This window comes from Ipomoea triloba, chromosome 4 (genome assembly GCF_003576645.1).
Source record: "Ipomoea triloba cultivar NCNSP0323 chromosome 4, ASM357664v1".
Taxonomy (NCBI): Eukaryota; Viridiplantae; Streptophyta; class Magnoliopsida; order Solanales; family Convolvulaceae; genus Ipomoea; species Ipomoea triloba.
In genome coordinates this window covers 31,484,614-31,501,744 of record NC_044919.1, presented here as the reverse complement: position 1 = coordinate 31,501,744, position 17,131 = coordinate 31,484,614, and the positions used below count along the sequence as shown (strand labels likewise).

Below are 17,131 nucleotides of genomic sequence, written 5' to 3'. Positions count from 1 at the left end.
TATATATTTTTTTTGAGAATATATATTTTTATTTAAAAATACAATTTATATTGTGAAAATTCACAATTTAAATACTAAGAATACACAATTTAATAAAATAATAGTAGGTAGGTATTGGGGTTTGTGTTGGTAGTCTCGAACTCCCAACCCTACTTTGACTTTACCTACTTTTTATTTTCTCTATTATTGTGTTTTCCTCTTGTTACTTTTACGAGCATTTTTCATCTCGTTACTTTCACGAGTTTTTCATTTTCATTAGCATAAATCGTTTAGTTTGGTTTCCGCAAGTGTTAGATTTTATCCTGGGCAAGCAAAAAAGATAGGAGAGGGGTCAAGGAAGACAGAGTTGGAAGCTTGGGGTGGCTCATCACTGAAGGCGTGATGGGAAATCTGAATTCATGTTTGGATATTCTTAGATTATGTGTAAGTGTTGGAATCTAATTTGATATCTATTGTCATTTTATCTTCAAATTAGTCAATGAATATGTGCAGAGCAATTGAAATCTGCCTTTAGACTCAATTGAACCTTACCTCCAGTTATTACCTTGTTATCTTGTGAAAGGAAATAGACTCTCACACCGAAAGGTGAACTAAGTCATACAGGTTGTAGAAGTTAATCAGTTTTAAGTTAAACAGGTTTTCTTTATTTTCCATTTACTACAACACCGTATTAGCTACTTATTTAAATGATAAATGAGTCTTTCTGCATATGTTTCTTCCTTCTTTCTTTTAATTTTTTTCTTGTCCTCCTTTGTCAATCTTTTATTTTTTCCTCTCTATGTTGCTGATATTAGGCAGGGACCAAAGCTCCAAGGCAGCCATGGCATGACTTACACTGTAGAATTGACGGGCCTGCTGCATATGACGTGCTTATAAACTTTGCTCAACGCTGGAGGAGAGCAACCAGGTGGAGAGAATTTGCTTTTCTGAAAAAGGCTAGGTCTAAATGGAATGATGATGGAATGATGATGCAATGATCAAAGTTGAACGAGTATCATGGATACTCAGCCCAGCCTTTTCTATTGGAAAGGAATTCACGTCCATTCCAGGAGGATGATCCTAAACTCTACGTGAATGAGAATGACCAATCAAAAGATTGGCATGTTCAGGTTGATTATTTCCGGTGATTGTGTGAATTTGGTTGGTGGAACCTTTGAGATCCTTCTAATCGTTTTAGCCATATATCTTTTTTCTTGCAGATTTTTTGTTCCATCGATTCAGGTTCTGTGAAGGGTTTTCCGAAAAGAATTGACATTGCTGAGAAACAGGTGATGTATAAAAATCTCCATATTTTATATCTGATCTAAATCCATTTTGAGTTTTCAAACATGGCAACCTATAACCAGTAGGGTGGACAAAATATTATCTTGTATTTAAGTATATTTGGCTCCTAATTACTGCAGAACCTTATTTGTGGAAAAGCATATATCCAGGCAATAAGATCAGCTCAGAATTTCATATATATTGAAAACCAGTATTTTCTTGGGTCATCATATGCTTGGCCATCATACGAAGATGCAGGTGAAATTGCATTTCTTTCTATGCAACCTTTTTAGCACGTACACAGTATTTGCTTAGTTTTATCTCTCATTCTCAATAATGTTGAAAATTTTTGCCCAGAGATATGTATGCAGTGCACTTGACTCTTTATTTTCTTTGTACATAATACTCTAGGAGCTGATCATCTGATCCCGATGGAGTTGGCAATGAAAGTTGTCAGTAAAATTAGAGCCAGCCAACGAAAGGTTTGCCATATATGTTGTTATGCCAATGTGGCCAGAGGGAGACCCCAAGACAGCTACCATGCAAGAAATTCTCTTTTGGCAGGTAATATGATTCCCCTTTTTTATGATGGCTGGTGACTTGCTTTCTGCTCAGAAACGTGGACCATTACTTGATTTTGTTTGCATTTTGGCAGAGCCAAACAATGCATATGATGTATCAGGTCATTGCACAAGAGATTCAGTCCATGCAGCTAGATGAACATCCTTCGGACTATCTAAATTTCTATTGCCTTGGCAATCGGGAAGATGTTCCAAGTTCAGTAAGCCAGTCCATTAGCGGTAAAGATAATGTAATTTCAACATAAATTTCTTACCTTGTGTTGCATATAGTTTTCCTAGTACATTTCATGATGTTCTAATAAGCCTTGTTTCAATTGCAATTCGTTTTTGTTCTGACAAGTTCCAGTGTTGGCATACAATCAGGTTTCGGAATCACTCAAGTTTCAGCGCTTCATGATATATGTGCATGCCAAAGGAATGATAGTGGACGACGAGTATGTCATAGTGGGATCTGCTAACATCAACCAACGATCTATGGCCGGCTCAAAAGACACCGAGATAGCTATGGGAGCCTATCAGCCCCATCATACTTGGGCAAGGAAGCAGTGTCGCCCTCATGGCCAGGTTCAAACTGTTTAACTTACCAGAAGTCGCCCTCATGGCCAGGTTCAAACTGTTTAACTTACCAGAAATGTCTTCACCATCCTAAAAGTGATGCACCATAGTTTGGTCTTTTATTTAAAATCAAGAAAATGATTTGTTTTCAATTCTGAATTGCTCATAAAATCAAGAAAATGATTTGTTTTCAATTCTGAATTGCTCATTGACCATATTCTCATGAGTAGTAGCACAAGTTGAACACTGATATAACAGCACAACTATGCCATCAACAGAATTATTTATAACGTTGTTATCAATATCTCCAGATCTATGGATACAGAATGTCACTGTGGGAAGAACACCTTGGAAAGGTGGAGGGATGTTTTGAGGAGCCGAATACGTTGGAGTGTGTGAGGAGAGTGAATGAGATTGCACAAGATAACTGGAAAAAATTCATAGATGGGAGTTTCACTACTCCCTTGCAGGTGAAGGAATCAGCCCTGACACTAAAGAATAGGTGAAGGAAAAGAACAGCCTCCGCAGAAAGGCAGCAACTGAAGATTCATCTAGAAAGACTTCAACTCTCACTGCTCGAAGCAAGGTTGATTGAGGCTCATTCTCTGTTTCAGAGACTGCCCCGGCTTCTTCTTGGCCTACTCTACCTAATAGGTCAGGAGATTCTTTCTTTTTGTAGCTAGATTGACAAGTTTTCTGTATGTGTGGGAAATGTACAAATTGGGTGTTTTTTGTTTCCTCAGGTCATTGCTGTGTAGGCCTTTGCCTGTTGATATAGGAAGGTGTACCTGTGTTATTGTGAAGGAAACATCCCCAGATGGGTTCAATGGAGGCACTCTCTACTCACTCTACACCTATGTAAGGCCATTTTTGAGCACTCCTCTAGTGTGTACTAGTCCCAGATGGGTTCAATGGAGGCACTCTCTACTCACTCTACACCTCTGTAAGGCCATTTTTGAGCACTCCTCTAGTGTGTACTAGTTTCTTGCTTTGATAAACATCTTTAGTCATGTTAAACAATAGAATAGCAAAACTAAGTATTTGTATATATGTTCTCTGTGTGTAAATGTACAGGAGAGTAGAGCTATATATACTAGTTTAGAACTAACCCTAGCCACAGGTTACTAACACAAAAACCTAGGGCTAAGAGTAAATATCTCAACTAACCCTTATATCTCTAACACCCCCCCCCCCCTCAAGTTGGAGCATAGATTTCAACATGCCCAACTTGTTACATATGCGTCACATGAACCATAGGACTCCAAACCTAGAACTATAAGTCTTGAACCTTCGAACCATGCTGTGCCAAGTCAGTCCACAATGCACCTTGTCCGCACCAACAAAGCTTCCACAAAGCTACAAACCAGGCCAAACACCACAACCGCAGCGCACCTGCCTCTCACACCCCACACCCTTATCACCGCTGCTTAGGATATCATCTGTCTGATCTCATGTGCATGTGTTCACTGTTCTGGTAAATGTTGTAGATTTCGAAACAGTATGAATTAGACTTCAGAGACAGAGGAAGGCCAGATCTCAAGATCCAGAGCTCAGTTAAGAATTTTCAACTCACAATGGAGCTAAATGATGAGTTCATTATCTCTCAAGAAAACTAGAACATGAACTTAGAACTCATTGAGGGTGGATGGCTGTTGTTTTGAGTCATTTACCTCCCAACATCTTCACTGGCTCCTTAAAGAATTCTGGCTATGCTCAAACAGTTGTATTAGGCCTTAACTACTATCTTTTCATTTTTTTTGGCTCCAGAAGAATGGAAGGCAGACAATACTACAACTTGGAAGGGTAGGGAAAGCGAAATATATATGTGATGGACTATAGGTGGTAAATAAACAACAGTTCATTCATAGTACATTATATTAAGCACTGTGCTGTTGCAACATAGCAATTACTCGACTGATAGCCAAATTTATATGTGCATTTACTAACCGGAGAAATGGATAATAGAAGTTTGATATTTTAATGGAAAAGCAGATTATTGAAGGTGTGGTATTTTTTTGCAGATATCCAATAACTGGCTGCCAAGCCTTCTTCATATGCTTGGCTTCCATTGATGCAAAGCTTTGCTGCACAGTGTAATGGGGGGGACTCTACTTCATCAATGCTTTAATGCAGATCAAGGCCAACAGTCCTCCTAGTTCGGATTTAGGCTTAACTTTTAGTGGCTTGTTAAACCTGATTCGAATATTATTTTTTTTACCCTTCTTTTGTTCCTGTTGATTGAAAATTAGAGTTTCCTTTGGACTTTTATTGGTTTTGCATAGGCTGCTTGTGGACTGAACATTAAATACCAAAGGAGAAGATTGAAGATATTGATGCTGGAGATGTGTACAATGAGTTGGCAGTTGTGGAGTATCCAGAAGACATTTATAAGTTCACAAGAAAGTTGAGGTAAATCACCTTCTGTCATTAATGGTGATTATGTATAGGGTTAGATTTTATGTTTGATTGCTCTATTACCTTGATGCAACAGTAATTCCTTCTTCTTGATGCATTATTTCTTTTGTTCTGATACATCATCTGATGTGCAGGCCCAGGATCTGATGTGCAGGCCCAGGATCTAAACAAAGAAATATTTGAAAAAATATACTACCATGCTCTGATTTTTTCTGTGTTTGTTTTGTTTTGGGCTGGGAAGAAGGGGTAGTGGAATAGGTCACTTAAAGAGGTGTTTTCTTTAATCCAATTGATTGTATATTTGTATATGATGATTACATAATTGATTAGGTTGAAGTGAAAGCTAAGTGGGAGGTAGAAAATAGAGAGCTTGAAGAATTAAACAGTTAAATTGATAAGAATATATCAGGTAAACGTCCTTCTCTCATTAATTCTCTTTGATATTGAATTGGGACTTCTCTTCGGTAAGATCATGGCAATAATCTTATATGTTTATTGTATAGGGTCAGATTCTATGTTTCGTTGCTCTATTAATTACCATTGGTTGTTATTGAAAATAATAATCACAACATGAACATTCCAGACACTTATATTTTTTAAATACTTTTTAAAGGTATTTTTATTAGGAATAGTGATTTTTTTAAAGAAATATTTTAGACATATTTAGTCTTTTTTCAAGTGTTCTTGTGTAGTTTTTGGTTCTTTTTCTTTATGTTTTCCCTGCATTTGGTGTTATTTTCACTTCGTCATATTTGTGCCTTTTGTTTTTGTCCATTGCATTTTGTGTTTCTGAATGTTTTTGAGTACTTTTCGTTTCGTTATATTTGTGTGTTTTTTGTTATTTTTTTCCATGCATTAATTTTCCCATTTTACCATTCGTTTTGTTTGCTAGAGTTCTTTTGGCATATTTTTAGTTTGAATTGTGTAGTTTCAAAGGTCGTTATATAATTCAGTACTTTGTCTTGTGTTGTTTTGGGTAATTTTGTTTCTTTATATTTGTCAATGGTGTTTTGCTTTGAATGTGTTCCTGAATTGTGTAGTTTCAAAGATCGTTATATAATTCAGTACTTTGTCTTGTGTTGTTTTGGGTAATTTTGTTTCTTTATATTTGTCAATGGTGTTTTGCTTTGAATGTGTTCCTAATGTTTTCTTGCATTTTTCGATTATTTTCGCTTCGTTATTTTTGTACCTTTAGATTTTGTTTGTTGCGTTTTCTTTGAATGTGTTCCTGAATGTCTCAGAGTTCTTTTTATTTTGTTATATTTGTGTGTTTTTGTTTTTGTTTTTTTTTTCTGATGCATTAATTTTCTCTTTTTACCGTTCATTGTGTTTTTGTTAGTGTTATTTTGGCATTTTTTTGTTTGAATTGTGTAGTTTCAAAGATCGTTATGTAATTCAGTACTTTGTCTTGTGTTGTTTTGGGTAATTTTGTTTCTTTATATTTGTCAATGGTGTTTTGCTTTGAATGTGTTCCTGAATTGTGTAGTTTCAAAGATCGTTATGTAATTCAGTACTTTGTCTTGTGTTGTTTTGGGTAATTTTGTTTCTTTATATTTGTCAATGGTGTTTTGCTTTGAATGTGTTCCTGAATGTCTTGGAGTTCTTTTCGCTTCGTTATGTTTTTGTATTTTTGTTTTTTCCATGTAATAATTTCTCTTTTTACCATTCATATTTTCTTGTTAGCATTCTTTTGGCATATGTTTAGTTTGAATTGCGTATTTTCAAAGATCATTTTATAATTTAGTACTTTTGTGCTTTTTCTTTTTGCCCGTTGTGTTTTCCATTCAATCTGTTCCTGAATTTCTTTGTGTTCTATTTGTTTCATTATATTTGTGTGTATTCTTTGAATGTGTTCCTGACATCTTGGAGTTCTTTTTGTCTCAATATATTTGTGTGTTTTCCAAAGTGTATTTATTTTATAAAGAGTATTTTCAAAACATTTAGTTTGTTTGTCTTACTTTATATTAGAATTTTTGAGTGTTATCGTGTAGTTGTTTTTTTTTTTTCCTCTTTATGTTTTCCTTGCATTTATGAGTTATTTTCGCTTCGTTATATTTGTGCTTGGATTTTGTTCATTCTGTTTTTCTTTGAATGTGTTCCTGAATTTTTTGGAGTTTTTTTCGTTTTGTTATATTTGTGTGTATCTTTGAATGTATTCCTGAATGTCTTGGAGTTCTTTTCATTTCGTTATATTTGTGTGCTTTTTCCCAATGTGTTTTTATTTTCTAAGGAGTATTTATGAAATATTTAGTTTGTTTGTTTTAATTCATAGCATTTTTAGTGCTATTGTGTAGTTTTTGGTATTTTTTCTTTATGTTTTTTTCTGGGTTATTTTCGCTTCATTATATTTGTGTTTTTGATATGTCCTGAATGCCTTGGAGTTCTTTTTGTTTCGTTATATTTATGTGTATTCTTTGAACGTGTTCTTGAATGTTCTGGGTTTATTTCGTTTCGTTATATTTGTATTTTTTTTCTATGTATTAATTATTTTCCCTTTTTACTGTTCATTGTTTTTGTTAGCGTTTTTTTGGTATATTTTTTGTTTGAATTGGGTAGTTCTCTAAAGAATGTTTTGAAATTCAATAAATAACTTTTAAAGGTATTTCTATTAGGCATAGTGAATTCCTTTATTTTCTAAGGATTATTTTCTTCGTTGTTAGTCTGTTTTCCTTAATTTATTGCATTTTTAAGTGTTTTTGTGTAGTTTTGCTTTATTTTCGTTTCGTTATATTTGTTCGTTGCGTTTTTGTTTGAATGTGTTCCTGAATATCTAGGAGTTCTTTTTGTTTCATTATATTTGTGTATTTTTCTTCGCATGCATTAATTACCCATTTTTTACTGGTCATTTTTTTGTTAGCTTTCTTTTTGCATATTTTTAATTTGAATTGTGTATTTCCAAAGAAAATTTTATAATTTAGTATTTATTCCTTAATTTTTCTTAATAGTTTTGTGTGGGATGTTCTATTGTGAGTTGCTCTCTCTTGTGTGGTTAAGTGAAAGGTAAAGTGGACTCATTGAAAGATGAAGCCATAAACTGCAGTGTAAAGAAAAAAATTAGCAACCTTCGGACGGGTAAAATAATTGATTAATTGCCCAAGAGATTGCCTATTCACGGTAACTTCTATATTTGTTTTCTCTTATAAATTTATTTATTTTGTCATAATACTCCGCGATGGGGTTATAGTGCACGTTTTCAGTTTTACTAACATGAAAATTCAAGTATTATAGGCCTTTTCTCGATCACTCTTTCCACAAAGATTTAATATCTAGGCAAGGAGGTTGAACACTGTTAGTGTAAGAAGTTAGACCTGCCATCATTCAAAACAACCATCACATTTGCAACCACCACGTAACAGCTCTGACTTAAGCACTCAACCACAAGGTATCACATCGGCTTTGTAAATACTTTTCAACATGTTGCTCTCCACACTTCCAATATAAAGAGAATACTCCACTAGCTTATTAGGGATTTCAATTTCATTTATCTAACATTGTATTGGCTAGAACAGAGAATCCCTAGCTCGAGGATTCACATCAAGTATTATCTAGAATAAGGAAAGGTCGAGAAGGAATGGAGTAAGCAGGTAAATCTCCCTTTATAAGTTATTATTTTTTATGTGTTTGTTTTGTTTTGGGCTGGGAAGAAGGGGCAGTGGAATAGGCTACTTAAAGAGGTGTTTTTTTGAAATATTCTATTAGTTTGTTTTAATTTGTAGCATTTATTGAGTGTTATTGTGTAGTTTTTGGTTTTTTCTCTTAATGTTTTCTCTGCATTTATGGGTTATTATCGCGTCGTTATAATTTTGCTTTTGATTTTGTTCTCTTTGTTTTTCTTTGAATGTATTCATGAATGTTCTTGGAGTTCTTTTTGTTTTGTTATATTTGTGTGTATTCTTTAAATGCTTTCCTGACTGTCTCTGCGTTCTTTTCGTTTCAGTATATTTGTGTGTTTTTCTCATGTTTTTGTTTTTCTCTTTTTACCGCACATTGTTTTATTTTCTAAGTATTATTTTCGACATTGTTAGTCTGTTTTCGTATAATTATTGCATTTTTCAAGTATTCTTGTGTAGGTTTGGTTAATTTTCACTTCGTTTTGAAATTCTTTGAATGTGTTCCTGAATGTGTTATATTTGCGTATTTCCCCCCAATGCGTTTTTTGTTTCCATGTGTTTGAATTGCGTATTTTCAGAGATCATTTTATAATTTAGTAATTCGGTGCCTTGTCCTTTTTGTCTTTTTTTTTTTCATTCAATGTGTTCTTGAATTTCTTGAAGTTTTTTTTCGTTATATTTGTGTGTATTCTTTGAATGTGTTTCGGAATGAATGTCTTGAAGTTCTTTTCGTTTCGTTATATTTGTGTGTTTTTCCCCCTAATGCGTTTTTTGTTTCCATGTGTTTGAATTGCGTATTTTCAGAGATCATTTTATAATTTATTAATTCGGTGCCTTGTCCTTTTTGTCTGTTATGTTTTTCATTCAATGTGTTCTTGAATTTCTTGAAGTTTTTTTTCGTTATATTTGTGTGTTTTCTTTGAATGTGTTCCGGAATGAATATATTGGAGTTCTTTTCATTTCATTATATTTGTGTGTTTTTTACCAATGTGTTTTTATTTTCTGAAGAGTATTTTCGAAACATTTAATTTGTTTGTCTTAATTTATAGAATTTTTAGATATTGTGTAGTTTTTGTCCGTTGTATTTTTTTATTCAATGTGTTCTTGAATTTTGTGGAGTTCTTTTTGTTTTGTTATATTTGTGTATTTTTTTAGTGTTCCTCAATGTCTTGGAGATCTTTTCGTTTCGTTATATTTTTGTGTTTTCCCCCCAATGTGTTTTTAATTTCTAACGAGTATTTATGAAATATTTAGTTAGCTTGTTTGTTTTAATTTATAGCATTTCTCGATTGCTATATTTATGCTTTCTCTGCATTTATGGTTTATTTTTGCTCTTGATTTCTTTTTCGTTCTGTTTTATTTTGAACGTATTCCTGAATGTCTTGGAGTTCTTTTTGTTTCATTATATTTGTGTGTATTCTTTGAAAATGTTTCCCATATATTAGTTTTCTCTTTTTACGTTCATTGTTTTTGTTAGTGTTCTTTCGGTATATTTTTTGTTTGAATTGGGTAGTTCTAAAGTTTGTTTTGAAATTCAGTAAATAACTTTTAAAGGTATTACTTCCCTGAGGAATAGTGAATTCTTTTATTTTCGACATGGTTAGTCTGTTTTCTTTAATTTATTGCATTTTTCAAGTGTTTTTGTGTATCTTGGAGTTCCATTTTTGTTTGAATGTTTTCATTTCGTTATATTTGTCTGTTCCATTTTTGTTTGAATGTTTTCCTGAATATCTTGGAGTTCTTTTTGTATCGTTATATTTGTTTTTTTTTTTCCGTGCATTAATTACCTTATTTTTACCGATTTTTTTTGTTTTCTTTCTTTTTGCATATTTTTAGTTTTAATTTTGTATTCCCCAAATTCTTTAATTTTCTATGGAGTATTTTTGAAGTATTTAGTATGCTTTCTTTAATTTTATAGCATTATTCAAGTGTTCTTGTGTAGTTTTTGGTTCTTTCTCTTTATGTTTTTTTTCTGTATTTTTGGGTTATTTTCATTTTGATGTATTTGTGTTTTTTCTTTTTTGTCCGTTGTGTTTTTCATTCAATGTGTTCCTAGATTTTTTGGAATTCTTTTTGTTTCGTTATATTTGTGTGTATTCTTTGAATGTGTTCCTGAATGTCTTAGTGTTTCTTTTCGTTTCATTATATTTGTGTGTAGTTTCCCCATTGTGTTTTTTTTTAATTCTCTAAGAGTATTTTTGAAATATTTAGTTTTTTTTATTGTTATAATTTTGTTAAAGATGTAAGAGAATTCATATATTCCTCATATCAAGAACTATACAGACTACGACTATATATACATGAATAATCTATAGCCTAATGGGACTATTGATAAATGGGTTTAGGGTTTCAACACTCCCACTCAAGCTGGAGAATATAGATCATATGCTCCAAGCTTGTTACAAATATACCCAACTCTAGGAGCTTTAGGAGACTTTGTTAGAACATCAGCTAACTGATTTGCAGAATTGACAAAGCTAGTCTCTCCCTGATGAAGTGGCAGTCAACCTCAATGTGTTTGGTTCTCTCATGAAAGACTGGATTTGAGACAATGTGAAGAGCTGCTTGGTTGTCACATATCAATGTCATTTGAGAAACTTGACCACACCGTAACTCTTGAAGTAAGTGCTTGAGTCATGTCAGCTCACACGTGGCAAGAGCCATGGCACGGTATTCAGCTTCAACACTGGACCTAGCAACAACATCTTGCTTCTTACTTTTCCAAGATATAAGATTACCACCAATGAAAACACAATACCCAACAACTTGAGTATGTCCTCTATTTTCATAGAGTAAACCTTGCCCTGGTGCTCTTTTGATGTACCTTAGCACCCGAATAGCAGTATCACAAGGATTTTCAAGAAACTGACTTAATACACTGACTACAAAGGAGATATCTGGTCGAGTTATTGTGAGATAATTCAATTTCCCAATTAATCTCCTTTATCTCCCTCGGTCAAGCAATGGCTCCCCCTGTCCTGGTAGAAATTTAACATTCAGATCCATTTGATTATCCACAGGTCTACAATCCAACAAACCAAAGTTTCTTCTAAGATATCCAATGCATACTTTCTTTGAGAAATAACTATACCACTGTTAGATTGGGTTACCTCAATTCCAAGAAAATACTTTAGCTTGCCCAAGTCCTTAGTTTGGAACCGACTGAAGAGATACTCTATCAATTGAGATATGCCTTCTTGATCACTTCCTATAATAACAATGTCATCTACATACACAACAAGATATATGCATTTCCCATTAGAATGACGATAGAAAATAGAATGATCAACTTTACTTCTGACTATACCAAACTCACACACCACAGAGCTAAATCTCCCAAACCAAGCCCGTGGAGACTGCTTTAGACCATACAAAGAGCGGCGAAGTTTACATACCAAAGTAGACTCCCTTAAGCAACAAACCCAGGCGGTTGCTCTATATAAACCTCCTCCTGAAGATCGCCATGGAGAAAAGCATTCTTGATATCAAACTGGTGTAAGTCCCAATGGTTTATGGCAGCCAGAGATAACAGCAAGCAAACTGATGCAATTTTAGCTACAGGAGAAAAAGTGTTAGTGTAATCCAAACAAAAAATCTGAGTGTAGCTTTTAGCCACCGTCGCGCCTTTAGGCGATGAATCTTGCCATCAGGGCCCACCTTCATAGTATAAATCCATCTACAACCAACAACAGTCTTACCCACAGGAAGAGGGACTAACTCTCATGAGGAGGTGACGCTGCTGCTTGGAAGTCCACGGCTTGGATGGGAGTAGCGTTCACTTGGAGGGGAGAGCGGCTCCCATCGTGGTTGTTGTTGAGTTGGCTACGGAGATCACTCTCTCGGCGATGATTGTTGTTGATCTGGTTGCGACGATCACCCTCACGGCTATCTCCCACGCGGTTACTGTTGAGCTGCTCACGAAGATCACCCGAGGGGTGACCATTGTTCACTTAACGATAACCATGATAGCTGCTGGATCCGGATCGCGCCATCATATGAGATGAGCTGGGTGTTTTGTGATTTGTGAAGTTTGCCTGAGATCTGATCTCGGCTATCAATTAAAGCACCAATGACGGTAAGAATGTTACCGGTATCTTTGTATTATTAATCTCAGTGTCAAAGTACAATGGTGAGTTCAGTACAGTAATGTTGCGTGTGATAAAACCAAGTGTCCTCTACTCTATGAGTGTGAGTGTCTTTTTATATGCCTGAGTGCAACGACTCTTTCGAAATCAAGCATCCGGCTTAACCCAGAAAAACACTCTCCCATCAGGTAGCTAGCGAGATCGGATCTCGTGCCGGCCCTAAGATAATAGAGTGTGGTGTTTTTGTAGCAAAGCCTTAAGCCTTGATCTCATCGTTGTCCGAAGGCGCGATCCGGATCCCCCTTAGGACCGACACGAGATCCGATCTCGCTGACGGGAGAGCTGACCTTTGACCGAGCCTACAGCTGGTTGAAGTGAGTTCGCGCACAGAACGCCCAAAAAAAACACACACACACAAAAACACACAAAAAAAATTAAAAAATCATGGTCAAGGTCAGGCCTCGCCCTCGCCCTCGCCTCGGCTACAATTCTCTTACCGTTTGAAAATAAAAAACAAAAAATAAATAATTTTTACACACGTCATTACTCCCAAATCACCTCAACCACAGTCATTGGCTAGGGAGTGGGGGACTGGTGACAGGATAATTGGGCATCAGCACCCGACCCGAATCATCAGCACTAACCCAAAGGCAGTGAACGGACGTGAAAGAGGCCGTTACGCATTAAAGAGGAGGAGCCACTCCAACGGCTCCTTAGTATTAATATCCACTTACTGAAGAACATTGAAGATGTCACTTACTGCGCATTGAAGTGAAAGTAAAGAGTCGTTGCACTCAGGCATATAAAAAGACACTCATACTCATAGAGTATAGGACACTTGGTTTATCACACGCAACATTACTAAGAATAAACTCACTATTGTACTCACCATTGTACTTTGACACGGAGATTAATAATACAAAGATACCGGTAACATTCTTACGTCACAAGTCATAATAAATAACCTATTAGGAAGATTGTAAATTACGTGGAATCCATTTTTTAAGATAAGGATGTGATTTTGTAGTAGTATTATGATAAATAATTGAGTAAGGGTAATTCTCCAATTAATGATGAGAATGGTGTTAGGTGGTGTGAGGCTTGTAGCTAGTATTTATTTTGATGAAATTGTGTGCACACATGATATATTAAATGTTTCAAGAATAGTATAATAGAAATATATAGGATTTAGCGATGTGTGTGATGATGTTTTTTAAATTTTTTTTTCGCATAATATGCGAAATATGAAATGCAAAAAATGTTGTTATATAGTTGGCACATTAACAAACAATGTGTGCCATACGTGGATAAAGTGTGTGCCAGATGAACGGGATATGAATGATGAATCGTTGGAGGTTGAAGGGTACGAGGTCGATGGGCGCGAGGCTGAAACATGCGAAGGAGAGGACGAGGAACGTATACTTGAATGCGAAGAAACAATAAAATCATACATCGGACAATGATTTGAGACATTATACGAGGGTGTCCATTTCATATGTTGTCACATTATAATAGAGTACGTTATTTTTTCCCAAACAATTTGCCTTGAAGAATTTGGTTGTATGAATCCTTAGGTGTTAATGAATGTATCCGCACGCAAGAAGAAACTATCAGGCAAACAATAAACATCATCCGGGTACATAAGATAAACGAAAAATGGTTGACTATTAATAGTCGGATAGGCGCACACACAAAAAAAAAAAAAAAAAAAAAAAANAAAAAAAAAAAAAAAAAAAAAAAAAAGTAGGTGGCAAACGAGTCGCAAATCCCAGGCCGACAACGGAAGATCGACATCCTAAACCAAAACCAATTGATCTATATTTAGTTTTTGAATAATTTGGGGCAGTTACAAATAATTTAAAATAATAGACACACAACGAACGTAAGGGAACGTATAGGTAGATAACAGTAAAATTGAGGGCAAACGTTGCGAAGCTTCATAACACACAATGAACTTAATTTTACTTCAGCCCAAGATTGGATCGGAAGAGGAAATCCATTTAATGTAAGGTGAACTAACAAAAGAGAACGATATTGTGGAGCAAACACAAACAATAGTAAGATAACGTAGTGACGTGCAAATATGGCACACAACACATTCAAAATTAGTACACATGGGAGAACGCATGGTCACATGTAAAAAGGTCGTGGTGTGGCACAGACTGTCAAAATCTACTATAAAAACAAAACAAAAAAACAATTGTACTGAATGTCTTAATGAACTACGAGCAAAACCAACAGTGCTGAAAACAAAAAGCATAAATGTGTGCCTAACAACTCGCTGAAAACAAAAAGCATAAATGTGTGCCTAAAAAGCAAAAAAAAAAAAAAAAAAAAAAAAAAAAAAAAAAAAAAAAAAAAAGGGGGAAAAAAAAAAAAAAAAAAAAAAAAAAAAAAAAAAAAAACAACTCGTAAGCAACGACTAACAACTCATAAGCAATAACTGCAAAACTAAATCACTTCTTGTGGGTAGCCAAAGGAGGTGACAGAAATCGTAGTGCACGTGCTGCATTGCTTGTACAGTGAGAATTTATACTTGCCATGCATATCTCTTTCATGTAGTGCAATCGTAAGCGATCAATTGCAGCTTGGTCACCCTTAACGAGCCCACAATCACATGCAACTACACCTTCCCTATCATAACTCTCCATATGGCGCATAAGATACACTCCAACGCATCTACCAAATAAGCATGTGAAACCCTAACTCTAACAGTAGGAAACGTTGTCTGTTGTTCTGCAGATAACTCAATATCCGGAGCATCAGGCGAAGGATCCTGACAAACCCCATCCCTAACAACATTAGGACCATCAACAAAATCATCATCAACGTTCTCAATCTAAGACGAACACCCCACTGAAGGTGCCCGCCTGCTTTTTTGCTGACAACAACAAACACACAAAAATGATTACCACAACACAAAGTATAACAAATATAGCGCACAATTAACACAACGTGGCACACATTACACACAACAGCAAAAACCCGAAAATATAACCCAAATATAATAGTAATTTAAAAAAAGACAATAAAAGAACAAACCAAAGAAACACAATTGAATTTAGAAGAAAAAAAACATAATTTAATTAAAAATCAAATGCATGGTTAACTTTAACTGTACGATTTAAATTTATAAATACACTAAAAATAAATTACCAAAAAAATAAAGATTGGAAATAATCAAACCAAGAAACACACAATACCCAAAAAGGCAAACATTACAACCAGCAAAGGCACACACCTAAACTAGCCGTGGAACATTAATTCCTAAACCAACAAAGATTTCGTATAACCAAACAAGGCACACCCTATCACTAAAGACAGTTAAACTTTACAACCCCCTAAGCATAACCCAATAACACATGTGACACACATAATAACCAGTGAAACCATGCAATAATGATCCAAAAAAAAAATAAAATAAAAAAAGACTAAAAGACCAAAGTATTGAAAATACCAGTGGCACACCCTACTTACAGTTGTTATTCACATACATACAACGACATTAATTCCTTCCCACCACCAACAACATACGTACGCAGCACACAAATTTCCCAATATTGGCACACAAATTCTAATCCACGACACACAATATTCTGAACAAATAAATCAATCTACTATGATACCCTAAATCTTAAACTTTAAAATTTAAATGAAATAAACAAATACAAAAATTAAAACCTCCAAACCAAACTGCCAAAACTGACAAAAAGTTCCCACAAAAAAAAAAAAAAAAAACAGACAAACAAAGTGTCAAAACATTTTTTTTTTTAAAAACACACACACAAACACTAAGAATAATAAAAATATTAGAAGCACAATTATATCCTCAAAAGTTACAAACTCATGATAATTATTTTAATAAATGTTCAGTTTTCTACTTAAGGATTTTCCCAACCACCAAAAACATATACACTCAGCACACAATTTTCCCAATAGTGACACACAATTGTTATTCATTACATACAATATTCTGAACAAAGAAATCAATCTACCATGATATCAACCACTTTCAACTTTAAAATCTAAATATATATAGGTGACTGTGATTACTATTTTTTTTAAAAGTTAACTATTAGATCAACAGTCAATCTTGAGGGTCTTTACAATTACCAGAGAAATGGAATGAGAAGTAAATAATTAAGGAATTAAAGTATAGAAGACTGCTTTGTCCATTAGAGAGAACCGACGGGTGCACTTCAAATTCTGTATGCTGAACAGTGAACACGAGAAAAGCAATGCAAAAACACCATTAAGGAATGAAGATAGTAGCAAAAAACCCTCAAATCAAATAACCAAAAAAAAAAAAAAACGTAAAATAAAACCCTACCTCTATTCACTCAGGTCACTCCTCGCCGGACCTCTGATTGCGACGACGCTCACCACCAACATCAGACATCGCTGCAAACTATTTCGGCCAAAAACCAAACCACCCGCCTCACCTGCTCCCTCACTCCACCGTCGGAAAAATCGAGAACCCCAAGAAACGCAAAAAGGCAACGGTTGGCTTGAAAACTGCAAAAGGAAGTATTATGCATGGCATATGGAATCAGACAGACATTACAATTCAACTACCATAATTAAAACAATCAGACAATGACAAAACTACCCCCAACCTTAA

General features: G+C 34.8%; 1 protein-coding gene and 1 pseudogene across 1 annotated transcript; both read left to right on the top strand.

Annotated features, from left to right (window-relative positions):
• The first annotated feature begins 284 nt into the window (after positions 1 to 284).
• Positions 285 to 3,250, top strand: LOC116015481 (annotated as a pseudogene).
• LOC116015482 (tubby-like protein 4) lies at positions 3,084 to 4,384 on the top strand. Its single transcript, XM_031255561.1, has 3 exons — positions 3,084 to 3,257; positions 3,887 to 3,952; positions 4,167 to 4,384. Exons 1-3 carry the CDS (start codon positions 3,111 to 3,113, stop codon positions 4,236 to 4,238), a joined length of 285 nt encoding a protein of 94 aa, XP_031111421.1. The 5' UTR covers positions 3,084 to 3,110; the 3' UTR covers positions 4,239 to 4,384.
• Positions 4,385 to 17,131: the final 12,747 nt, after the last annotated feature.